This window comes from Haemaphysalis longicornis, unplaced genomic scaffold (assembly GCF_048455015.1).
Source record: "Haemaphysalis longicornis isolate Haplotype H1 unplaced genomic scaffold, Haemaphysalis longicornis Haplotype H1 scaffold_6, whole genome shotgun sequence".
NCBI lineage: Eukaryota > Metazoa > Arthropoda > Arachnida > Ixodida > Ixodidae > Haemaphysalis > Haemaphysalis longicornis.
In genome coordinates, this window is record NW_027526407.1 from 65,773,909 (window position 1) to 65,800,207 (window position 26,299).

The 26,299-nt window shown below is 45.5% G+C and overlaps 2 protein-coding genes across 3 annotated transcripts in view; one reads left to right on the forward strand and one right to left on the reverse strand.

Annotated features, from left to right (window-relative positions):
• Nucleotides 1-8,065, reverse strand: part of LOC144142858 (serine/threonine-protein phosphatase 2A 56 kDa regulatory subunit epsilon isoform-like) — a 43,232-nt gene extending 35,167 nt beyond the window's left edge. Inside the window, exon 1 of the mRNA XM_077674666.1 lies at nt 7,342-8,065. Within this exon, the coding sequence (XP_077530792.1) occupies nt 7,342-7,510 (169 nt within the window). The 5' untranslated portion in view covers nt 7,511-8,065. The remainder of the gene's footprint in view (nt 1-7,341) is intronic.
• Nucleotides 8,066-8,284: 219 nt separating this feature from the next.
• Nucleotides 8,285-26,299, forward strand: part of LOC144142859 (endoplasmic reticulum membrane-associated RNA degradation protein-like) — a 49,466-nt gene continuing 31,451 nt past the window's right edge. Inside the window, exons 1-8 of one of the 2 annotated variants that reach the window (XM_077674667.1) lie at nt 8,285-8,538; nt 11,897-12,042; nt 13,805-13,906; nt 15,790-15,879; nt 16,807-16,904; nt 20,463-20,608; nt 23,586-23,697; nt 24,451-24,553. In XM_077674667.1, coding sequence (XP_077530793.1) covers nt 8,388-8,538; nt 11,897-12,042; nt 13,805-13,906; nt 15,790-15,879; nt 16,807-16,904; nt 20,463-20,608; nt 23,586-23,697; nt 24,451-24,553 — 948 coding nt within the window. In that variant the 5' untranslated portion in view covers nt 8,285-8,387. The remainder of the gene's footprint in view (nt 8,539-11,896; nt 12,043-13,804; nt 13,907-15,789; nt 15,880-16,806; nt 16,905-20,462; nt 20,609-23,585; nt 23,698-24,450; nt 24,554-26,299) is intronic. The other variant, XM_077674668.1, reaches the window with a different exon arrangement.

The window sequence follows — 26,299 nt, forward strand, 5'->3', positions numbered from 1 at the left end:
TGATTTCCTAGAAAGCTCCTTCTGTACTGTTGCAACTACATTCATGATACTATTTTGCTAGGCAGTTATTGTAAATGCGAAGGACAGAGACTGTATAGAAGCTAAACATGCTTGTACAGCAAGTGATTGGGAACTGTTATCAGCAAATACATGCAAGCCACCCCACCTAAACTGAACTAACCTAAACTATACAACGGCGAAAACCAAATGTCCACTGCCCTAGGGAGACTTGCTACATCTGAGCATTCTTTTATTTGCGAACTGACACAGCTTGAAACAGCGCGCAGTAATCGCATTGCGAGCTTAAAAAAAAATTGTTCTTAATTTTAAAGGTGAAATTTTTGCAGAGGCAAACTTTTGTGAATTGAAGGTGATTCACAAAATATGTGCTTCACATTACCTGTTAAAAATGCTACCAAGTGTCAATGTTTAACTGGGTGTCAGTTCCCTTGGAGCAAGCCTCTGAACCAACCATACGTAGGAATACAACCCACTTCGAACGGACCTGACGAAAAATTGCTCGGAAAATCAAATCCCGTCATGTGCATCCCAAACCAAATGTTTCCAGCAACATGCAGACAATTCCATTCGATCGAGCCTTGAGCAGTTAACGAACAGCTCTGCAAACACTGCCTAACCACCTTATCAGATCACAGTTTCAAACGTGCCCAAACATCCGAATTCTTGTCGATTTTACACATGTTACTTAGTAAGAAAGTATTCTTTAATGTTTTTTTACTGTCACAGTCATCCTGCAAGCAACATTTGGCAATGCTGCTAAGGTTGACAACGACCTACCCACGTCGCACTTGAACCAATTAGATGTCACCTGTGACCATTCCCTGAAAAACTGCACAACTTGTAAGTGGAAAGTAAAAGTCAATAATTATGACTTTGCAAATCTACACAGCTGCTTTTAAGCTTTGAGTGGAAAAAGCTTGCAGCAGACCTCAGCTCTACTGGTTCGCACGGCATTAGAACAACTTCGGACAAGTGTTGTGGATGGCATACGCGCCCCTCTTCACTGGCACCCAAAAGGACTGCAAACCCGAAGAGACCGTTTTTGTGCGCAAAGCGGAAGGTACCTGTGCACGACCTGTAGGTTTCTGCATAGGCTAGCGAACAGTGCGCGCCAGGGAACTGTCAAGTGGAACGACCAAAATGAGACAGTGTTTACTGTTTGACTTCTTTTGTGGGAAACAGCTGAACAGTTCAGTAAGACAGAGAGAGAGAGAGAGAGAGAGAGAGAGAGAGAGAGAGAGAGAGAGAGGAGAGAGAGAGAGAGAGAGAGAGAGAGAGAGAGAGAGAGAGAGAGAGAGAGAGAGAGAGAGAGAGAGAGAGATTGCTATAATGTTGTCCTTCCCCGTTTAAAGACCTGCCTGTCACGTTTTACGCCTAAGTCTGCCGCAGTACCTTCCAAGTTTTTTCCGACAGGTTTCGGTTAACTTGGTTCATTAAACCAAACTTTTGGAGTATTTTGTAATTTTTCTGTCTGTTCCAAACAACACAACACAAACAAACAAAACAGAGAGAGAGACAGAGAGAGAGAGAGAGAGAGAGAGAGCAAAAAATACTTAGAAACAGGACTGCCAAATATGGAAGCAAAATCTGCAAGCATTAACGAGTGGAGACTAAAACGTCCTACAGGCTTTAAAAAAAAAAAAAAAAAAAAAAAACTTCCATATGCAGACATTGCATTCAAACCCTTTTCTGCAAAAGAAGACACCTACGCCACCAAGCAGCAGTGACCGCAGGGCCTACCTTCCAGCCCTAAACAGAAGCGTCAGCAACACGCCTGTACTGCACTCATCTGACTAAGACACTGTCTAAAGAAATATTTTGTTTGTGCAGTTGACTAAAAGTGGCCCATGCCAATGCAATACGTTAAAAGAAAATAAACAATGTGTGCGCATCACTCGTACTACTGTTGCATGCAAATAATAATAATAATAATAATAATAATAATAATAATAATAATAATAATAACAATAATAATAATAACAACAACAACAACAACAACAACAACAACAAAATTGATAATACCCCACTGCGGTGACTCAGTGGCTAAGGCGTTGTGCTGCTGAGCACGAGGACGCGGGTTCGATTCCCGGCCGCGGTGGCCGCTTTTCTAATGGAGGCGAAAAGCAAAAACGCCCGTGTACGAGATTTCGGCGCACGTTAAAGATTCCCAGCTGGTCAAAATTAATCCAAAGCCCTCCACTACAGCACGCCTCATCGCCTGTGTTGCGTCAGCGCGTTAAACCCCACAATCATCAATAAAATTGATGTTTCATGGACCTAAATGTAAAAAAGAATTCACAAGCATTACTGAACCAGATATGGGAGGGAGGGGGTTTATAAGTCAGTCACGCTTTCATACAAGGTGAGGGGACGGGGAGAACATGCTAATTTTACAGAGAACACGCTGCTGTCAAATGACCCTAATCTGCCTATTACGTGACAACATAAGAGAAGAGGCTGCCAAACGTGAAACAAAGAGCGGACGTCCTCATCTCGAAGCAACCATTTTGCAACGAATGAAGTGGAAAGTGGTGGCCGACGTTCCCAAATTCCCACCACAGGCCACTCAGCTGAATACGAAGTGAGGTTTCCATCTGACACGCTGCGGCACGACTGCTGCGAACGGCCGAAAGAGCGAGCTGCTCAACTCGGGGACACACCCAATTTGATTATTGCCTCCCCCTCCCCCCCACCGCCACATTAGCTCCAACGGCCTTGCCTAGGTAATACGGTAGCCGTGCGTGCGTCCCCCTACGGCAATTTCGGTCTCTTCCCGTATAAAGCGATGGGACCGGGATCAATAGCAAGCCAGGAGGTAAGCTGCCAACGTCGGATGTTTGCACACATAAGCGTTTGTAAGCCAACACGCTGCGGACTGGGAACGGCCGCCGAGAGGCTTTTCTCCTTATAAGGTGAGGGGTAATGTTGCAAAGAGGACGTCCCTAGGGGAAACGAAAGCCTCTTTCCTGACATTTGGTGTCGTAGCACCAGGGCTGAGGAGTCGTGCAGACAAGCCAGAGCTAATCCAGTGGTTCTAACAGAAGTTACGTCACGTTCTATCGTAAGTTAGCTATCGTTACATCTGATACTTGGCCAAACTCTGTAATAAAGCCTTCGTGTTGTGCCAGTTTTAATAAAATTTGTTTCTGTTGTTGGTTAGCAGCCTTGATGACTGGAGAGAAGGGGAGCTCATACCCATGTGCCTGATGGGTGCTACGGCACTTTGTACAAGATTTTGCTGTCTGGCTATGGCAGACGGCAAGCAATACCCCCCCCCCCCCTCCAAAAAAAAAAAGAGCGAGTTTTTATGGGTCCAGAGTGGAACCACCTGAAGTGGAAACTGCTTAAATCGACTTGCTGCAGTAACAGCAGCATTTCAAGTGCCTTGTCTTTTGTTCTTACAGATAGGACCTTGCAGCTTCGTACAATAAACAAGTGCTGGTCCCTTCTGGTCAATTTTATCAAAATCTATGCAGCTATCTCTTCCTGTTCCTGACATTTGCCGTTCACAAATAGAAACAGCACGCAGTTTTTTTTTTCTGCGTAAGAGACGAAAGACTTCTGCCCCCTCCCTCTTTTTCTCACACACAAAACAAAAGAAAAAAAAAAGGGCAAAGAAAAGCAAAAACACTCAATCTAAAAGCTTTAAATCCTCCCCAGAAAAAAACAAAGGTCGGATCCTAGCAAGCTCATGGTAGTTACCATAGTCTGCTACCGCCACCGCCACCGATGAACCGAAGCGAGACCCACCACGTAGTCCCAAACAGCTCTCGACCAACCAGGCGTCAAAGATCTACAGCCTGCGTAAAACCACGCCAGCATTCGTGACTGCATCAAATGATGGCAATGCCATCATTTGATGCCCGTGAACGTTGCCCTTTATTTTGCTTCCTATACTGTTTCTCAGTTATCTGCTCCCGTTTTTAGTCCGGTCCACTGTTGCGTATTCTCGTATTTACAAGTGCAGTTTAACCCCCACTTCATTCTCTAGTTCCAAGCACAAATGCTTTGTGCAGGGATACACCCCTAACGATGCCTGCATCCTACGCTGGACATGATGATATCCATGTTGCTTCCCCAGGCTTGCCAAGCTTCTGCACTGCAAGTGAGGACTGGATGTTCACATTGACTTTCGCATTAATCATATACAGTGGAATCTCGTTAAATCATACCCACATAAGCCACAGTTTTTTTTTATACATAGTTAAGCCAAATCCTTGACTCGGTTTCCCTTTAACCTAATGCATTTGAATAAACCGTATGGCCGGTTAGTACAAACTTTCTTCACATCCACGTCAGGTACGGTTTGATGAGGTTTCACTGTACATAATATTTTCCTGGCACCTCACCAAACACTCGGAAACAAAACTAAGGTCAGCTCAACCAGCCATAGAACGAAAGAAAGGAGCAGCGCTTATAGGCAGGAAGCGAACATCTTGGATGAGGGAGCAAACTCGGGTCGGAGATATCGCAGTTCGAATTAACCGAAAAGAAATGCACTTAGGCTGGAAATGGGATGCGACGGAATGAAAACATATGAACCACCAGGGTAAAGGTGTCAGTGCTGGGAAAATCTAGAAAAACGGGGAAGACTTCGCTTGACGGACAAAGACAAAATAAGGAAATTTGGTGTCTAAGAATGGCCTCGGACAACGCAGGGTGGGAGCGATTGGAGGTCAACGGGAGAGACCTTTGTCCTGTGCAGGGTTTAAGTACGCTGACAATGATTTCTTCGAGAAAAAAAGAAAGTTCAGCTGTTTTCCATTACAAGTACACGCCCCCTTCTATGACTTCCCTTCTCCACAATTCTTTCTTACAGTTCAGATTTGCATCATTAGTTCCACAACACCTCCTAGAACTTTAACCCTTCTCATAATGGTATGATTCCTGTGCAATCTTCGCATATAGCCTTTGGCACAGTTACCTCGACTCCCCAGTATTAAGACGCTCCGAAGTAGTTCCCACTGAATCACCTGCCCCTTTCATAATAAAGTTCATGCACAGAGGTTTGTTTTGCTCCGACAATTCCTTATAACAACATGGCATGAATACAGTTTCCCCACTGCCTATATATTATTGATTATCCTATTAATTAATGTACCGAAATACGAAACATTACTTTTTATGTGCCGAGTATTTCTCCGCTATATGATGACAAAAACGTGCCCTATTGTCTTCTCAATACACACGGCACCACTCACGTGTTTTACATAACGCATAAAACAACCATTTCATCGCGACGCCAATCACCACAACACAATCTTTCGCAAGCCAGCTGCGCACAAATATCTCAGGCACACGCCCACAAATGGTAGCTTTAGAAATGCAGGTCAAACCTGAATTTCAAACAGGTGGTCGAGTGAACACTGTTCCTACCGCTAACCCAAACTGATGGAGAAATGGCGCTAAAAGCAACAAGAACCGCGGCTACAAACCCGCCTAAAGTTTCGCTGGAGTACATGCTGAACTGATGGTTTCAAACCTACTCAATGCTTGCTTTCTCCCATGGCAATTCTTGAAAAGGACCTCGGGTATCTTTTCATTACAAGTTACCGCAAACGGTCACGGTACACTTCAAAACACCACAAAGCCTTTGCTGTCGGGTGATCCAACGACAAATATACACAAGCCAGTGTAGGGAAGGATATCGGGCAAGAAAAAGCGCGAAAGACCAAAAAACAAGACCCGCAAAGGTGCGAACTGTTCAGTGTGTTTTGTGCCCAGAATTCGTCCGCATTTTCTTTTTGCATTACTGGTGACCTATTTCACTCAAATTACGTGCCAACCACAGGGCCTGCCACAAAGTTTGACATTTCGAAACCCCAGTACACAACTCTCAGCCATTTCCCCAGCCGATGTCGCTTGAACGGACAGTGGGCAGACCGACAGACACAACCACCTCACACAACATCGCCCAAACAGCACACCAATCTTTCCATCGATATTGGCCTTTTTTTTTTCTTTTCACAAGGGGGCGAGTTCTACTCTACTTTTTCTTTCACCTCTGTTGGACGCCAGACGCAGCAGAGATTCGACGACGGCGCTCCGCGACGCCGCTGCGGCGCAGCTTTTGGACTTGACCTCTATCATAGGCACGACCCACAGCACCAGCACTCGGAATAATCAAACAAACGCGACACTCGGTTTTCACAGACGTCACAACCACCCCGGGTTACCACCGAGACCGCGGTTTCATTCTCCGTATCGGTAGAGCATACATCTGTCGTCGAAGCGCACACGGTCCGCCCAAGAAACGCACATATCTCTTTTTCTTTCCTTCTTTCGATCCTTCACCGCGTCCAACGCACTTCGAGAGAAGAAACGGCACATTGCCGAAACCGTTTTCGTCTTTGCCGCGTAGGCGCGTCCGAACGTGGGACGCCTAAAGAGAGCCACTCCCCCGAGCGATTCGTCGCAGGTATCGTGGGCACTTCCAAGTAGCAAACATAAACAAACAAACACCGACGAGAGAAGAACGATTCGAATCCCCAACAGCGGCTAAACGAAAAGAAACCAGTCGGTTGTGTGCCCCGCGCCGGAAAATTCGCCGCGACACCGGTGAGAACTGGGAGGGGATCGGCCGACCGTCAGGATCCAAGCCGTCCGTCGACGTCCGTCAACGAAGGTATGAGACCGCGGCATTAGGCAGGCGCAGTATGCATCCCATAATCGTTTAATAAGCTCGCTCCCCCCTCCCCCCTCCAGTCAATGTATCGCCCGGCGAGATCAATGGTTCTGATCGATGCCAGCGTAGCTTGACACCGGAAGCTAGGGCCGGGGTCCAGAGAGGGGAGGGGGGGACTTGAATTAACCTTTCCGCAACTCTCCGCGAAAAAAGAAAGACTCCAACAACGACTAACCGCGCTCAGCAAAAGCCACGACGATCTCCTTTCTGCTTCGCAATCTTCTTTTTTAAATCGCTGACGCGAGTCTCGCGTTGTCGTGTGCCCGGCGTTTGAAAGGGGGCTTCTTTAGGTTTAGCTACGGGAGGTGGCGGAGGGGGGGCTGGGCTCGGAAGGATCAATTCGAGCTTAGGCTTCATGCTAAGCGCTACCTGCGAGCCACACGAGCTTGTCGCGCGCAAAGTGCCGGCTAAGATAAGCCACTGCATGCGTTCGCTCAATGAATAAGCCCGAGTAGTCTCGACACATCCGCCGTGGTGCCACCGGCAAGCGAGGTTGTCGCTTGCGACCTTCCAAAAGACGATACAGGCCGATTTCGGGTCCGCGCATCGCGCTGTTAACGGGCGCTACAGATCGGGCGGTGAATGAAGCGCGGTAGAATGTTTACGCGGAGAAACAAGGCAGTAGCGAAGTTTACCTCGTAACAACGGCAGAGGTTGGAGCTCGACGTCGTTTGCAGACCGGTATCGCGACGATCCTTGCGATTTGCGTTGCTTGCGCTTGAGCGATCCTTTCTTGAAAGGGTCGATTTTGTCGACGAAGGTGGCGGCCGAGGAGACCGGATGCGATCCCGAATGCGCCGACATGCCTGGCGCGAGCGAGCACGACGAGGCCGACGAGAGAAAAGCACTTAGAACCCAGCCGCGATGCGGGTTGGGTCGGCCAGTTGCACCGTCGGCAGTCGGCTGCGCAGAGCTGCCGGCGACCTGTGCTCAGCCCCGGCGCGATCTCTTCGGTCTCAGACGGACGCCGAGGGCTTGCCGGCTGCGCGCCTCGGTGCGATCTTCGGATCATCCATGCCGCCGGCCGCAGGGTTCGCAATAAACAAGCAGCGATTAGGCCTAAACGGCGTCGATCATCTCTCGACTTTTAGGCCTAACATCGCCGCATCGGTAGTGCGACCATACGTAAATATCCGTGCCGCGCCGGGATCGCGGGCGTTGCTTCGGCGTCTAGGCGCGCTTCCTACATGACGGCCGTCGATGTCGGGGCCCCGACGCCTTCGCCGTGCACATGGAAATGAGCAGTTTGAAAACAAACCCTATCACATACACTTTCGCCAAGCGAGCAGACACCTAGGATTTTACATAGACGCATTCGGTCAAATTCGGCGAGCATTCGGCTCTTCGGCTCGAAGCCGGGCTAGGCGCGTTGCCTTAGAGCCTACTTTTTGCATCCTAATGCTGGTGGCGCTTTCAAAAGGTCTAAATAAATGTCTCTAACGTTGCAACTCACCACAACTCTAACCACGTTAATTTCTAAAATTAACTTTACAAAATAAATATTAACACAAATGTTTTATCAAAAACAAGTTTCACAAGAACCTATTTTTGTAACTTTTGTTCATTTAGTATCAAGTCTTGCGCGAAAAAGGATTCAGTCATCAAAAAACCGAAACCAGCTGATGGCCGGTGGGAATGCTCTGTTTTTAACGCAACAAATTATGTTCTAAACGCCGAAATAATGAGAGTGCAGTCATGTCTTTCAGAAAACGTGCGGAAGATGATTTGCGAAGTCGGAATTTGTGGCGAGGTGGATGACATCCTGACTGCGGAGCTCATTATCGACACTGGTCGACTAAAACAAATCTTCGACTCGTGCCACTTGTGCGCAGGTGCGTGCTTCGATCACGTGCGAGCTCTCTTTGTCCACAGGGTGCCGTTGCCAAAGAAAGTAATGTAAATTGATCGTGTTGGTGTACGCGTACCAGAATGAACAGCTGGAATACACGCGCACGACGTTCGTCACGAGTGTCGATCGACATTCGCGCGAACGTCATTTGCGAACGTAAGAACATTTGCGTTCGCAAACGACGTTCGCCGGCGCTCCGGAACAGCTAATTAAGCACGAATTTGTATGGTTCTGTAACGAGTGACGGAAAGTTTTACGAGGGCCTTATGGGCACAGTGGCGAGGAGATCTCATTCTGGAGAATAGTGTCGAGGACGTGTGACGAAAAGGGTTTCATGGTCTCTTTTATGTGCCAGTTCTGAGCAGCTTCTGGGAAGTCCAAAACTGCACCCGCCGTAAAAATTCTCGGGGAAGATAAAATGCGGAGCTGTTTGGGAGCAGTTCTGAACTGTCCAAAATGGCAAATAAAAGAGGCCTAAGGTCCAGCTAAAAACAAAACAAAAAAAAAACATTGGAAGTTCAGTTAGAACAGACCAGAACACAATTGAACCAATAGCACTTCCAGTTTGTCCAGCTGTCATGAGCGCCATCGCTTGCTGACTGCCCCGTTGGTGTCACTACATCTGAACCTGCTGCCTTCAGCGGCAGGTTCAAATTAAAATTCGTTTGTAACAGGGTTTAGTTGTTCAACTTCACATTCTCTCGGCTGTTTATCGCACTACTACGATGTTGGCTTAGTCATCCCCACAGCTTTGCGGTTACGTCTGGCATTAGCTTTTGAACCCTAAAAGTTCGGCTAGGGCAGACGTTCTTGTCGTACGGATCCGGATATGGATATTATCACAGTCCGACAAAATGTGCCGGATCATTTGTTTCCTTTCTGTAGGCCACGCATGCCCAGTCAAAGCTCTTCTTTCTCAAGCAACTCGCTTTAGCTTCAGAAAGCAATTCCGTGAGAGTTTTAGCAAAAGATATTTCTTATCGCAATCCTTTGTCGTGTGCATATCTAATGACAGTTTCGATTTCATTTTAAAGCGAAGCTTTATTTGCCTCTCTTGTGGACTTTTGAAGGGCTGTTGCTGCTGCTGTTCCCCTGGCCGAATGCAACTCACCCGCCACTCTGGTGGTGAGAATGCGCATCCTGAGTTCCTCACAAAACCACCAGATGGCGCTGGTCTCTGCATTCATTCGTTCATGCACATCAGGAAAATTGCGCAAAAACGTTCCCGTAGCATCCAGGATATCCAAGACTGAAAAAACTGCCACTAACAAAAGGAACGTCTTTGCTAACAGCGAAGCGTCACACAGATCACAAATGTATGCTGGGTATGCTTGCTTGAATGTGAGTAAAGGCAACGTTGTGTGGCGGCAGTGAAAGACGATGGGGTGCCTGAGAACTATTCCCAGAAGCGATGAGCGAACAAAAATTCTACGCCCACTTTCGTCTCAACCCAGTTTTGCCATGACGCCCGTGTTATCATTTCAAACGGTGCTACTTGAAGTCCACTGCGCAAGCGAAAATGTCCCTGTGTTCGAGATTTAGGCGCACGTTAAAGATGCCCAGGTGGTCAAAATTAATCCGGAGCCAGCCGTACACTACGGCGCTCCTCGTCGCGTGTGTAGCGCCAGTGCATTAAACCCTCGCAATCAATCAATCAATAAGTCCATTGTGCAGTTCCGGACACTGCCAAATGACGATGTAAACATAATAAAAGCTTCGATTTTCTTCTATTCCCACATATGCTGGGGAGCTATGATTTTTTTTATTCTATTTATTCATTTCTGTCTGTTTTGACTCTTTTTTTTTTTGGTAATCATTGCCTGGCTGTTCACGTATTTCATCGTTACCCCCCAGTTTTGCTTAGCCACTGTGTGCCCACTCTTTTCACGTAGAGGAATCTAAACACTTTAGCTGTTTCACTTATAAAGATCCATAGTTCTTAACATCTCCCGAAAACATATCTCATGTTTAGGTTCTCAAACCTTAAAGGGGCCATGCAAACAAAATACAAGTTTGTTGTATTCGAAAGATTTTATGCTGTATTGTGCCCCCAGTGCTTACCTGGCAGCAAATGACGCCATATTCACTGAGAAATTAATCAATTTAGGTTAAAATTTTCATTCTCCCACCAAATTGTGTGTTTTTGTGACGGCTGCCATGCTGTCACAAGGGCGGGTATTCAAACAAAGTTCCAGTGCGTCATTACGCTCTGCAGCCTTGCTTACCGTCAGTCCTCCCAGATGATGCTACCGTACTCATCCAAAGACCGTTGTCCGCCGTTGCTTTGTTTTTGACCGTAATTTCACTTGGCTTGTTTTCGTTACGGCAGAAAGTAATTGTTTTGTGAAACATGGGGTATGCTCGACAAACAGGGTCGCGTAAGACGTCGCTTGCGCCAATTGGGCAGTGTCGTGTAAGACAACTCCAAAGCGGCGGACTGCTGTGCAGCTAAAACAAGCATAGTGCGCCCAGTACCTACAGCAGTCCGCATCGGTACTTCTATGCTTATGTGTATTTTTGCAACTTTCATTATAAACCCAAGCAATCTTACTGCTGTAAAATGAATATGTATTTAAGCGCAAAAAGCTTGTTCGGCAAGCTTATACTCCATGCCTAATTTGCGTTTGCTTTTGCCGGCCTCAGCCAGTCGCACAGCTGGGCACATATGACATCATAGGTTCTGTTGCGAAAAATGAGCTAGTGGGTCGCATGGCCATTCCCTTTTTTCCTAATTATATAGCTTATTTCAGTGAAGTGTGTGTTAAATGTGGGGCCAGTATGATTCTAACGAGGCAATCTTTTGAATGAACCAAACTTGTGTTTTGTCTGCTTGGCCCCTTTAAATGGCACCCAGCGTGCATCTTCCCACACTGCTTTGTTTGTTATCTTACAATGCGCACACAAGGCAAAATGGCCTACCACATCTTGGTGTCTGATTTTAAGCAGGGTACTGCGTTCACAAACGTCAGTCCTAGAACTGTTACAAATTTCCAAATTCCTTGTATTATTTCCTATTTGTGGTACCCACACAATGGTTTATGTTTTATTCACTGCTAATTCCTGTTGCAACCCGTCGCTGCGCGTGTAGCTGCATCATGTTTATTCATTTGATGGGAGTAATGCTGCAGTACTGGGCCCATGTAGTACGCTGCATATAAATAAAGTAAATCAATTGTTTGCACCAATGTAGGTGGTCACTACCTGCTGACACATCTAATATTTCTTCACAAAGTTTGCGAAGACTTTGCCAGTTCTTTGTCATTCTGAATCGGCTGAGATCTTGCACTAATTCTGTGCTGCAGTGTCGTTCATGGCTGAATGGAAATCTTGTTGGTACGCAGGTGGAGTTGGTACGCAGACTTGGTACGGCAAAGTGTTGAGGTTTTTGGCACCAGCAATTCACTACATCTGTGATGTGTACTCGGAACTTCCGGCTGATGGCTTTCGCAAGAAGGCAGCACTTCTGTTGTGGACGGGGGCAGTGGAGGTACGAACCTTGTACCGGTACTGGTGTGTACGAGTACCGGTATGTATGCACATACTAGTACATATAGCGGTACAAACCGTGGTTCCATCCAAGGAGTGCAACTACTTAGCGGTATGGCTTTTAAAACTATGTACCGGTACGAGTACTGGTACGCACGCACAGACTAGTACATATACCGGAACAAACCTTGGTTACGCTCCAAGCAGTGCAACTACTTAGCGGTATGGCTTTTAAAACTGCGTACCCACTTGATTCTTGTGCGTGAAGTTCCTTGGGGTAATGTAACCTTCAACTCGTTTTATTTTTTTGTGTGAAAGTGAGACTTTGTGTGTGAAAGTATGACATAATTATGCATTCAAGCAAGAACTAAAGTTAATGATTTTATTATATTTCTTTTCTGCCTGTTTTGAATGTCGCTGTCAGCCCGGCGAAGTTGGGGCCAATTTAGTGCCTAATTTAAATAGCTCATTGAACTTTTACACTAAATTTTTGTATTGCAGTTGACACAGTAGCGAACTATCTTGCTAAAGTTATCGGCATGGATGTAGCCAGAGAGAAGGTTTGGGGGTTTGAACCTCTACGAAATTTTTTACGGGGGACTTAGTTTTCCTTTCAGTGAAACTTCTTATGGTAATGCATAACCCCATCAAAAAAACAAAAAAAAAATTCTGACTACGGCCCTGGCTATCAGTGTTGATCCAAACAATGAAGAAAAACTAAAGCCGTTCCACTCAATCTGAAAGCTGTCGGAAGTGCAGAGCAGTGATTCACCATAATGGGCTGTGGCGCTGTTATTCACTCACTGCTATGACCCAATGCAATTCAAATTTCCCGCCTTTGCAGTGCTCGCGCGCCCCCTGCCTGAAACTGTGCCGGCAGGAGTTCTGTTCTTTTTGTGCTTGCTTTTCCTTTCGCACGTGCCGGCATTGCACTGCCACCTTTTTTCGCTTACTATCGCAAAAACCAATCCAACGAGTGCTCCTAACTAAATGAACGCGGGCGCTGCCGGTTACTTGGGTATATTTTGCCTCAAATGTACCTGCAATTTTCTTTGTGCTAAACAATGGGGAGATGTATGACAAGCGTCAGCGGTTCACAAGTTTTGAATGCTTATAACTACATTACCCATTTGGCTTTACTCTACTAGTTGGGCTCTACTTGGGTCCAGCGAGCGAGCTACGATGACAAGGCGAGCACCTAAAGTGCTCTGCACTTGAAAAATATAGGGGATAGAGTTAGTATGATGGGGTGTGCATTATAAATACTTTTAAATAAATCACAGGTCAGCCCAATCTGCGATAAAAGAAGGATAACAGAAGTAACAGTTGTGGATAAAAAGCAAAAACCAGGGATTGGGAAAAGGAACTCGTGGGGAAAGCAGAGTTGAACTGAAGGCATTTGAAAGGACATTTTTAATCATTTTTGGCTAGACACAGAAATAGAAGAAGAGCATCAATATCATTGTCGTTGAAGTTCTAACATTGCGCTCAACGTTTGGCACGCTAATTTTTCTTTTTTCCACAAAAATGCGGCACTAAAAAATTTCCAGCAAGTTGTCCCACTGAAATCCAAACTGGGTTCCCAAGCGGACAGCCCGCAGCTTTTCTGCCATTACACTACAGAGTAGGGGACAAAATTTTGCAGGACGTTTTAGGGCAAGCTGTATTCAAATCCTGCGACAATTTCGTTGTTATGTTGGATGAATATCGGGCCACATTTCTGGGCCTCCCTGACCCTTCATGTCATTGCGAATGTTTTGCAGGACATTGAAGACTGCTTTCAGTCCCTGCACAAGGCCGATCCTGTCCTTGCTGTCCTCGCTGTCCTCAGGATAACCGCCATCTTGGAACATTCTCTCGGCAATGTATGTCACACTGGACATTCACTCAGCCATCAAGCGGTTTGGCTGGCTCTCTTTACGAACTCGCACTGCAGTGCTGCCAGTTAATTTAGCTGTAGCTTGAATGTCTGTATATTTCACTGGAAGATTTGGTGTCGTCCTTTTTTGCCAGGGCAATGTAGGTATGCTAGTAGGGCATCACTAAATAGAGTAACTTATTCGCATTGCATTCGGGAGGCCTGGAAATCTGTGTGCTGGTGAGGCAATACTGTCAGCATTTTGTGGTAGTTTTAATTAATAACTCAATAATTATTTCAATAATTACAATAATAATAACCCTATTATTAATCATTTTAGCTATACAGTCGAGCCTGCTTATAACGAAGACATCGGGAAGCTGGAATCAATTTGTTATATCCACTTTTCACTATATCTGAACACAAAATTTATGTATACAAATGGTAACGGGAAATAAAGATTTGTTCATTATAGCCACTATTTCGTTAAAGCCAGGTTTGCTATAATTGGGCTATACTGTAGTAACAATTTAGTAATTAATAGTGAAATTTCTTTAAGAATTACAGTTACTGTATTTTTCAGAGCTTTAGTAACTATGTTGCCTCATTTGGCCCTCTGTACTGGGTGCCAACACTAGCTCTCAGTGCAGTGTAGTGAGGTGGTTTAGCTTTGTGATAAAACACAAAACACATTTCCATTGCTGTTTTTGTGCAGTTTTATGTAACCTGTGGTGACCTAGGGTGCAATATGTACTTTTCCTTGCGTTACTGGTGAGCGGAGCAGCGTATTGAATTTTGAAATTTACTAACAAAATTCTAAAGCAAGGACTATTTCCGTATAAAACTTCCGTTCGAAACTTTTTCGTATGTATTTCCATATAAAACTTTTCAGCAGAATGGTGGCGTCAAAAGATAAGAAACTCGAGTGGAGTGGTTTAAAAAAACTACTGATGAATTTGTGGTGGATATTCTCGCGAGAAGCAGTTGATTTATTGTCCACTAGATAATTAAGGCACCAAAAAAAATACGCTACTTTATTTTATTTTAATTTAGTATTTTAATTCATTCAAGTTAGCTAAATTCTTTTCTTGCAGTAGAGCAGTAATGACGTCGCACAAAAAAAAGAAAACAGAAATCCACCTAGTCGTTTAAAAAAAATGGTGCGAACAGTTATACCCGTGCCACACGTACACGAAAAATGACAATAAGTGCTTACGGCTTTAAGATACCGAATTGCATTACTTGGGCAGGCCGTGCTACACGCGAAAACGCAAAGGCATTAAACATGTTACACATGATGTTGATTGTGACCAAAAAGAGAAATGCACTCATATTTTAGAAGTTTTTAAGGTAGAGAAAAAGTCTTACAAAAGTTAAAAATGTTTTTTTGTGAAAGAAAACGTTATGAGAAATAGTGTTTTCTATAAAATGCTGTGAGCCGTTTCTAAAAGTGGCTTCAGCAGCTGCCGTCGCCTGCCAGTGGTAGCCAAATTTGAAATATTCAGAATGACGAGTCACATGATGTTTTGCCTTTTGTGAACTTTAGTGAACTTAATCTTCTTCAGAACTTTGCCACCAAGAGGGCACAAAAAATTTTCTTCTTTTGAGGTTCAGCTATGTTTCCGCGTCAACACTCTGGTTCTGAGAGTTTCGTTTGTCCATTTTGGTGCCCCGCACGATCAAAAGAAGGCAGATTTAAGGCGTTCGTGAAGGCGAATGGGTTGTGTGGAAATCCTTAAACCAAAAATGACATTAGAGCGAATGACGTTAGATTTTTTCGTGTAGCAGCGAATCAATGTCATTAAAACTTAAGGCATGAAGCACTTAATGTCATTTTATGTGTACGTGTGGCATGGGTATTATTTATAAATTGACACTGCTATCCTGCAGGTGCTGTTCGGGAAAGGCGTTCAAGTGCCATTCCTTCTCAAGGACATTCTGTCGGCACCACAACTGTGCGAAGTCTTTGGACTCGAACTTGTGAGCATGCTACCCGCTTGTATAATCAACGCCGCAAACGGATCCATATTTAGATTTGAAAGCATCTCACTAGATCTCATTTTACGACTCACGTGAGTCACCATGCTGTGTGTGCACGTGCATTGCGAAGTTTTAATTGTGGCAGGTCATTTGCGTTCTTTTCTTTTGTCTTCTATGTTGGTGGTGGCTGTATGTTCACATTAACCTCGTTTTAGCTACAAGGACCACAGTTTTTCTCCTTTGCAAAATGGGTAGCAAGTGTTTAGGTAGCTTCACTGTTGAAGCGAAGTGGTGAAGAAAGTTCTTTGAAATTCACCTTGGGCATAAAGAGTAGCTGGATATTTTTAGGGGCGAAGCTCCTTAGGGGCTGGGGCTGTTGGCGTCTACTGTCGTCGTCGTAATCGTCGTCTCATGTAGTCACGGTACTAAAACACCGGGAAACTCGTTTACGCCTCTCGCTAGAACGTAACGCGTACTAAAAAAACACCGGGACACTCACTTATGCCTCGCACTGGAGAGCTTCAAGCTTCAAAGAGAAGAGACTTTTATAGCAAAGGTGCATACCTGTACCCCCAACGGTTTCATCTCCGTGGGCAAAAACGCCAAGGCGCCAGGAATACGCTTATACACTGCATGCTTCGCCCCTCCACAGGTTTCACGTTAGTGGAGATGGCCTGGGATTTTTTAACGGAGAGGTTACAGCTGCCGCTGTTTCTAACACGAATAGGTAATTCGACTTTTTGACACAAGTAACTTTTGTTTGCACCTAAGTGCTTTGCACAACCTTGTGATGTGGGGGTTTGAAATTGTCAGTTTTGCAAGGATGTCTGGGTGTGAAATTTCCGGTGTTTGTTTTGACTGCTTTTGAAACAAAGGCGAACTTGGAGTTCTGTCTGCGAATAGTGCCGAAATCTTTCTGTGCTTCAGATGACACTACTTCAAGTCATCGTTGGACCTCCGCAGTCTCTGAACTTGCGCAATGTTGCTTGGCATGGATTCATTCGGCCCGAAGAGCTGGACAAACGGTGAGTCCATCGTTGTTTCGATGAAGTCTGACAGTGGTCTTTGTCTTGCAAGTCGCGAGCCGGAATTCTTAATTAAGGGGCTTGCGGAAAATTGCTTGGTATATGCTTTGAATCTGCAGTGAATTTTCACTGGAAGAGCAACAAGCAATTAAGTGGACAGTGCAAGAACACGACAAACACTCATAGTTGCTGATCTTGTAGTACCAATAGCTGTACTGTACTGTAGTAGTACTGTACAAACTAGTAGCTGATCTTGTGTACGGGGCCTTTTTTAAGCGGGGACACTGGTCTTAAAACTTCTTTTAATTGCAGGTAAACTCTGTGAAACTTGTCAGTCTTGCTGCTCTTTTTCCCCACTGATTTCAAATATGCCACTATTTTTTCAGTTGGTCAATTACTTCCCAAGATAATTAGAGATTATTAGCCATTTTTGGAGGAACAATAGACAAAACAGTGTTGGCCAAGAACTGTAATCTTTATATTTTCCAATACTATGAACCCTGGTGAGTGCAATGAGAGAATCGGTTTTTTGATACACCACTTGGAACTAATTTCACAGTTCACTAAACTTTGGTGGCACCAGTGGCAAGGAACCATTGTAAGTGGCCATTTAAAACACCAAAGTTTAATGAGCTGTAAAATCAGTTCGAAGCGGTCAAATCAAATATTGCTTCGGTTATTGCACTCACCAGGGTTCACCGTATTGGAAAATATAAAGATTAGAGTTCTTGGCCAACACTGTTTTGTCTATTGTTCCTCCAAAAATGGCTAATAATCTCTAATTATCTTGGGAAGTAATTGACCAACTGAAAAAATAGTGGCATATTTGAAATCAGTGGGAAAAAAGCAGCAAGACTGATAAGTTTCACAGAGTTTGCTTGAAAATTAAAAGAAGTTGCTTTAAGACGAGTGTCCCTCCTTAATATTGTCGCGAAGACAAGAACGATGCAGTTGTCTTGAATGAGAAACGCGTTTATTGGAGCGAACTTGTGCTTCCCTAACAACTCAAAAGAATACAGAGGCGGCGAAGCAGCGGTCAACAAAGTGACTTGCACAGGCGAGTGTCGTCGAATCGAAGGCTCCGGCGTCCGCACTGCAGGCTTTTTATCTTTCGGCGCGCGTGGTTCTCGAAACGTCGATTCACATCGAGAACATAGTAGATCCAAGAAGATTATTCTTGGCTGTTCACGTTAGATCGGAATGCTCTCCCTATCACGACAGATAACACATGCGGCACAGAAAGAAAGAATGGAACACGCGCTTCCCTTGGCGCAGAGATAACACAGACCGGCGCAGCCGGGCGGTAAAAGCAAAACACAAATAAACAAACCCAATGTATGGTTCGCGGCAATATTATGACAACTGACAACTGCGTGTGGGGGGGGGGGGGGGGGGAAGCGGGTTGTCAGTTGTCAGTTCTATTGCATTGTAATACAATGCGAAAGGAATCTCTCACATTGTATTACGAATAGCCCTTTAAACTAAATGTCACCTACGTTAACTATCGGGCAGTTGTTGAGACCCACAAGACGCGATGTTGCTTGTCAAATGTAACGTTGCTACTAACTTTCTAGTTTTCCATTCTTAGCGACTTCGGGACATTTGTTGGCAATGAATTGAAAAGGCTGTAGCTAAAATTTCTGGCCCTGCTGTTGGCTGAGTCTTAAATCATTCTTTTAAGAGTGACCAGTTTTGTTTGCACGTGACCAGACTTGTCTAAACGAAGCCGTTTATGTAGAGCCAAATGCAATTTGAACACAACGGCATCAGTTTATGAATTTAGCTACGAAGAACTTTCACGTTTGCACTGTTCTTTCTTATGGGGCACCAGGATGTGTGATGCTTTTGTTTAAGAATGAGATTCAGTAATTCCTCGTTATAACAAAGTTCTCACCCGCTGGGGTGGTGCAGTGGCTAAGGTGTTGTGCTGCTGAGCACGAGGACACGGGTTCAATTCCTGGCCGCGGCGGCCGCTTTTCTGATGGAGGCGGAAAGCAAAAACGCCCGTGAGCACGAAATTTTGGTGCACGTTAAGGATCCCCAGGTGGTCAAAATGAATCCGGAGCCCTCCACTACGGCACACCTCGTCGCCTGCATTGCGTCGGCACGTTAAACCCTGCAATCAAATCAAAACAAAGTCACCGCGACAGAAACTTGACTTTGTTACAAGCGATACTTCATAGAAGAGGCCGTTAAAAGGAAGTGCAAGGGTTGGTTCGTTAAAGAGACCACTTTGTTCTTATAATAATGGTGAAAATTTTATTGAAAACTTCGAGGAAATATTTCGGATACTCTTAGGAAAACGTATGAATCAGTGGCGGCTCACCAGCCATTGTCGGGCCATTTCTCAACGATGTCAGGAAAACTTGTTTGTGCTATTGGCCTCTTTAAGCCCTGACCAAGAAGCATTACTAGGCAATTGTAGTTTGGCCCTTAGTTTCATTTCATAATATTCGTTGAATGCTGAGAAGCAGTTAACACACTGAAAAGAATGTTTTAGATGCGACTGCATCCCATTCACTTGCCTTGTCCCTCCATACGGCGTTGTCGTCGTCGGCGTCCGCCCCTCCCCCATTCTCCTCACCGCGCGAGCTGTGCTCTCCGCCGCTCACCCCCTCTCCTCTCCGATAGCGAACACTCTCTCGCGAGGGGCATTGGATTGGATTCGATTGGGTTGGCTTGGCTTGGATTAAAGTGATTGTGTTGCGTCATAGCCGCGCCACGTCGCGTCATAGCCGCGGCGGGGGTTCACGGCACGTTTCACGCGATGGGAGAATCAACCTAACGGAAACAACTACGGAACCCCCTATGCGTCGCATCTACACAGGGGTTCCCACGAGGGGAGGTGGGAGAAATTTTTTAGTGAAATATTTTTCGCAGTTTTTTTGGCTAAAGAAACGTCTTTTGTGGCTGGAGGGAAGCTGATTTAGCTGGCGAAGGCTAGTTGTTTCAAATTGAACAAAGCTGTATTTTGCCTTCATGGGCCTGTTAATAATTTTCTATCTATACACTGCATTAAGGACCATGGAACGCTTCTAATAAAGTGAAATTTCAAATACCACATTTTCGCGCATATAACCCGCCCTTGCATGTAACCCGCACCCCCACTTTCTGTCACTAAATAAAAAATATATCCCCGCGTATTACCCACATATTTTATGCATAAAAGGATGGACCAAAGCTACTAACTCAAGCAACATTACACATTTGTTCAGGCAGAAGAACTTACCTAGCTGACTACGTAACTAGATGACTTGCCGCATACATTTTTTCAGGTTGAGTGTGTGTGCAAAATAAGCAGTGTCAAGGGGAAGACAGTGGCTTAGTCGCTATTATTGCTGTAGGGGCATCGTGGCCCAATGCGCATTGCAGCGAAGCTGCACCAAAGAAAGTACCTCGCATATGATCGGCACCTCTATTTCACCCCTGAAATTTTCACATTTTTGGTGCGGGTTATGCGTGCGAAAATACGGTACTGCAATGTCGTTGTAACGAGGGTTTAGTGGATGTCCCATCTCTGCCTGCTGCCTGACCTTACACCTTCTTTATGCTGAACAGGTATGCCTACCTGTTGATCTGTATCCTGCTGAGCCTTGGACAGCAGCTGAGTGGTGGGAGCTGTGGTGGTGTCAGTGCAGATGACTGGCCGCGGTGCAGGCGTTTCTCCCTGGAGAAGTCCACCTCACTCTTGTGCGACTTTGATGGTACCTTTTCCAGTAATGGATTTATTGCTTTGTTTTGTTGCTTATTCTGTGCTGTTGCCTTGACACTACGCTTGGAAATATTGTTGTGTGGCAGCAGAACAAGTGACATAAAGCATGGTTGATGGGGAAATGATCAAGTAGGCCATGAGAGAGAGGGGGGGAAGAGAGTGAGAGGGGAGAGTAAAAGAGAGAGAGAGGAAAGTATGGATGGGGAGAGGGAGAGAACAGGATAAAGAGAGAAGGGAAAGGGAGATATAACAGGGGAGAGAGAGAGAGAGAGAGAGAGAGAGAGAGAGAGAGAGAGAGAGAGAGAGAGAGAGAGAGAGAGAGAGAGAGAGAGAGAGAGAGAGAGAGAGAGAGAGAGAGAGAGAGAGAGAGAGAGAGAGAGAGAGAGAGAGAGAGAGAGATTCCTGGGGATTTTATTGTGCATAAATCTAAATGCTGATTAAATAACTGATAACTGCACACAAGGTTGTAAATGCGTGGGCTGTTCACACTTTCATTACATTGCCTGGGGTAGTATTGGCCGCGTTGTAAGTTTTTTTTAATGACTTTATGGAGTCTCCACGTTTTGCTTTTTTTTTATGGGCATATGTGAACCTGAATAATTTTGAGACACTATTTGCTATCTTATTTGAATCTTTGTGCACTTTTAGGGCTTTAGATGTGGTGAAATGTTTTGAACTTATAATAATTGCAAAGAATGGTGTCGGTGCTGGTTGATTGCGCCATTACTTTACATCTTCAATGCATAGCACACACCATTCCATTGGCTTTTTTTCCCATAATGACAGTGAATGAACCAGCGTAAAAATAATACATGCGCAGAATTTGAATCTATTGAAGTTTTAAGAAACTGAGGAGAACATATTTTCTTTATATTGATTTAAATGGCAGTACATTCCAAAGAACCTCTTCATTCCAGTTGTTATTGAAATTGAGTGAGCAGGCAAGGTTTCAATTGGTAGTACAATGCCCTGAGAACCTTCTAATTAACCAGCCCCAAGGATGCTGGTATCCCTCAAGTTTCTCCAAAGTGCAAAGCAAAGCAATGCAGAAGTGCCGTAAGCCTTAACATACCAAGCTTCTTCAGTATCAGACCGGTGGCAAAGATTCAGCAGCCTCGTTAAGCGTTATTAAGCCTTAGCTAACCCCATCATGCAAACAACTAGCATTGTTGTTGCCCGGTAAATAAAGTGGCCAACCGCCATGTTGTGTAAAAAACGTATTTGAGTTCGTAAGGGAGTTGAACCGGGGTCCTTAAACAAAAATTAAAACCGTTCCACTCCGTGTGAAAGCTGTCGGAAGTGCAGAGCAGTGATTCGCCATAACGGGATGTAGCGCCGTTATCTGCTCACTGCTACCACCCAATGCAATTCAAATTTCCTGCCTCTGCAGTGCTCGCGCACCCCCTGCCTAAAACTGCGCCAGAAGGAGTTCTGTTCTTTTTGTGCTTGCTTTTCCTCCCGCACGTGCCGGGGTTGCACTGCCACTTTTTTTTGCTTACTATCGCAAAAACCAACCCAACGAGCGTTCCTGATTAAATGAACGCGGGCGCTGCTGGTTAATTATGTATATTTTGCCTCAAATGTACCTGCTGTTTACACGCACCGACATTATCCACTGCTGGCAATGGGCTTTCCCGCACTACTCCTGTGTCGTGCGGAGAAACGGCAAAAGTGCGGTTGAGGAGCGTCGTCTTTTTATTACGTGCAGAGCACTTTAGGGCTGCGCCTTGTCGTCATAGCTCACTTGCTGGACCCAAGTAGAGCCACACGGCGTTCCGTCGTCACGGCGTAACCCAGAGGCTTCGAAAGCCAAGCGGTTTATAAAGTCATAAGCGTTTGTGCAGTTTTCTTTGCGCTAAACAACATGGAGATGCATGACAAGCGCCAGCAGTTTACGGGTTCAAACGGTTATGATTATATAAGCCGCTTGACTTTCGATGCCTTTGGGTTAAGCCACGACGGCGGAACGCCGTGTGGCTCTACTTGGGTCCAGCAAGTGAGCTATGACGACAAGGCGCAGCCCTAAAGTGCTCTGCACGTAATAAAAAGAAGACGCTCCTCAACCGCACCCTTGCCGTTTCTCCGCACGACACCAGAGTAGTGCGGGAAAGCCCATTGCCAGCAGTGGATAATGTCAGTGCATGTTTGCAAACTTCGGAATACTTCGAAAATTTATTCGAAATTTTCTAATAGTGCTATTCAACTTGAGCCTGAATTGAGTATTTAATTTTTTTTGCCGGTTTTGCCGCATGAAGAAACATAGCTGACATTATGCGTCAAACTGTTTATCGCTAGTTTTAAGCAGTTGGAAAGGGCACTTAGGTGTGGTTCTGGTTGCAGTGCATACGTGGTATGAAAAAACAGTATTTGCTCCGAGTCAATTAGCTAGCCTGTGCAGTAGTAGGCCTAAAATCTGGCAGGCATCTAATACGGCACATTTGTAATTCAACGAGCTTTTAACGTGCCTGACGTCTCATCTGAAAGTTCTCTTAATAAAGTGGGCTTCTAACGCATTAGTGTGCTATTGCTGCAAGCTTCTAATGTGGCAGGCCTCTCGTAAAGAAAGCCTTGAAAGCAGGGCACTACTGTTACAAGTAGCCAGTCATGGCTGGTCATGCCCTGAAAGCTGGTACGGGTCTTTAAGTTTTTGGCAGAGATTAAATTTTTACACCTCACAAACACAACCTCGCCCTTTGCAGCAGCTATTTTATTTGCCGTTTACTCCATTTCACTTCCAACTTAACTGTTTGATTTTAGTCACAACTCGCACCACTGTCATTAAGTAGTAACTTTCATTTGGCGCTCTTTGCCTTGTGTTGGCCTTGCACGAATAAAACCAACCAATCAGCACCGACATCAGGAAGCTGGTAGTTTGGTGGACCGGTAGTGGTCTAGTAGACGGTCACGCCTGTACTGGTCTTGCTTGGACATGAATTTTGCGAGCCTCGTTATTTTCTCCTGCCGTCCAGGCTTGGATTTTGATCGAGGTGAATTCCTATCGAAGCTGGAGCACAGCCAGGTAGTCCTTCCTGGTCGAATGGCGTATTGGCTGATGTGTGCGGACCTCTTTGACAAAGCCTTGTGAGTCTCTCATCTGCACCTAATCTAACCTCTCATAATCTGTCTAGCTAATCATTTGTAAAAAAAATTAAAGCCCCTGAGATGGTTAAAATGCAAAGCTTTTTCCGATGCAACCTGAGTCAAAGTCAAGTCTATAACCAAGCTGGTTCGACAATAGGTTAGACGTCGGCTTCATGCCACGAAGGAGCCACGTTCAATTCAGACCATGATAAGCTTTTTTTTTTTTTTTGAGGTGCTTGATGTGCCTTTGCTTATCATCATCATCGTTTTGTGAAACACATTGTGTAAAGTTGTCAAATATATTGTGTAAAGCTTTCCATCAAAGCGTTTTACTCGGACAAATGACGCCATCAGTGTGGCATGGAAAGCTTTGCTTTAAAAACGAGGTCCTTCGACTCATTGTGCTTGCTTACTTGCTGTGGTAAAAAAAATCCACCAAACTTCCCAGTAATTTTCTGGTTACGAAATGTGAAAGGTGGTTATGAAATGTTGAAGGAAAGACTGAACTACTGTTTCACCTCACTGGTTTTCTGTCAAACCGTTATAAAAGCAAACTTTGAAAGATGCGAACAAAGAGGCAGTTCGCAAAAATTTGTTCCTAGGTGTGCTGTCTTCTTGGTGTCTTAAATTGTGATGCTTCTAAACGATTGCCATTTGTAATGTGTACGTAACACTGCTTTGCAGTGGAACATGATGCGCATGCGTGAAAAAATACGACCCTTTTAAATGCGGGACATGAATTTGCCGTTTTAGGTATGCCGAATGCCTCACACTAGCATTGCCACAGCTGGAGTGCATGCTGAGAGTCCTCTACACGAACGTCAATAACTGTTCCCACCGCCTCCTCACTGCCGAGGTAAGGTTCAAATTCCTGTGGTAGCCTATGATCACCATTGTGCAAGATAAACATTGAAGTCAAATGCAGTATCGCTGAATGGAGTGAAATATAGTTGCTGGACAGTTTTGCGAAGTGCACCGACTGTTAAAGCCATATATGGCAGCCATATATGGCTGGCACATCGGCGCTCATATATGGCGTCAACCTCTCCTATTTTAAAGACGATAGTCTTTTTTGGGCTACTTAAACGCAGTAATTTTTGTCCGTCTGTCTGTGACTCGATTCAGCCACCCGGCCAAAATGAAACAGAAACTGCGCAATAGTCTTTTAACCCGCCGCGGTGGCTCAGTGGCTAAGGCGTTGTGCTGCTGAGCACAAGGACGCGGGTTCGATTCCCGGCCGCGGCGGCCGCTTTTCTGATGGAGGTGAAAAGCAGAAACGCTCGTGTGTACGAGATTTCGGTGCAGGTTAAAGATCCCCAGGCGGTCAAAATTAATCCTGAGCCCTCCACTACGGCATGCCTCATCGCCTGCGTTGTGTTGGCGCGTTAAAACCTACAATCAATCAAATCACGTGTGACCAGTACTACGGACACATCAGCGAAAATGAAGCAATGCTGAGAGCAACTCCTTCCAACAAGAAGAACCAGTTGCTTTTTTTTTCGCAAATTTAGGGCTTCAAAAAGGGGGTGCGCAAATTACGCGGGTATATTGCGAAAAGTCCAAAATAACGTGTAAACGGTCCTAACGCGGACTATACAAATAAGAGAAAATCGAGTATGATAGCAAAAGCGAACGATACTCGTTTATTTAAACGCGTACACAGTCAAAAGTACACAGAAAAGTAGTTGAAAGTGCACAGTCAAAAGTACCTACAAAAGTCCAGTCTGACTGTGGTCTAGTCGGAATCGCTCGTCGAGAAATCCGACTCCGAGTCGTCGTCACGGCCGCCATCACTGCCCTCCCAAAGTGCATCGTCCTCAGTTCCGTCGAGTGCATTCGACAGCCCCGTCTTTTTGAAGCTGTGCTCCACGATGCTGGGTGAGACCATGTCCCACGCTGCCACGATCCACTCACAGACTGTCTCCAGTGGCGGTCGCTTTATCCTCCCAGTGGGAGTGAGCCCGTGCTCTCCGCTGGCCATCCACTCGACGTACATCTTGCGCACGTAGTCCTTGAAGGGTTTGTTGACCGACACATCCAAGGGCTGCAGGACAGATGTTCGGCCACCCGGAATAACGGCCAGGTGGGTCCGCATTCTCCTTCACACTCTCCACAAGATGCCCTTTGAAGCTGTCGAGCACCAACAGCGATGGCAGTCGCAGCAAAGCCCCCGGTCTCTTGCCCCAGACAGTGTCGATCCAGTCCTGCATCAGCTCCTCGTTCATCCACCCGTTTTCTTGAGCACGGATGTGAATGCAGGCCCCAGCTTCATTTTGGGCACTGTCTTCCTCTTGAAGATGACGAAGGGCGGGAGTTTGCGGCCATCCGCTGTCACGGCAAGCATCACCATGCAGCGTTGTTTTTCGCAGCCAGTGGTCTTGATGGGCACAGACGAGACGCCTTTCTCGCTCACTGTGGTGTTGGGCGGCATGTCGAACGTCAGTGGCGTTTCGTCAGCGTTCCCAATCTGGGACATGATGAAGTTCCCCGTTCGGCATAATCCAATCACGAAGCGGTGAAACAACACAATTTTCTCTTTGTAGTCCTGCGGTAACCGCTGGCAAAGGGTCATTCTCCGTCTGAGAGACAGTTGGTGGCGTCT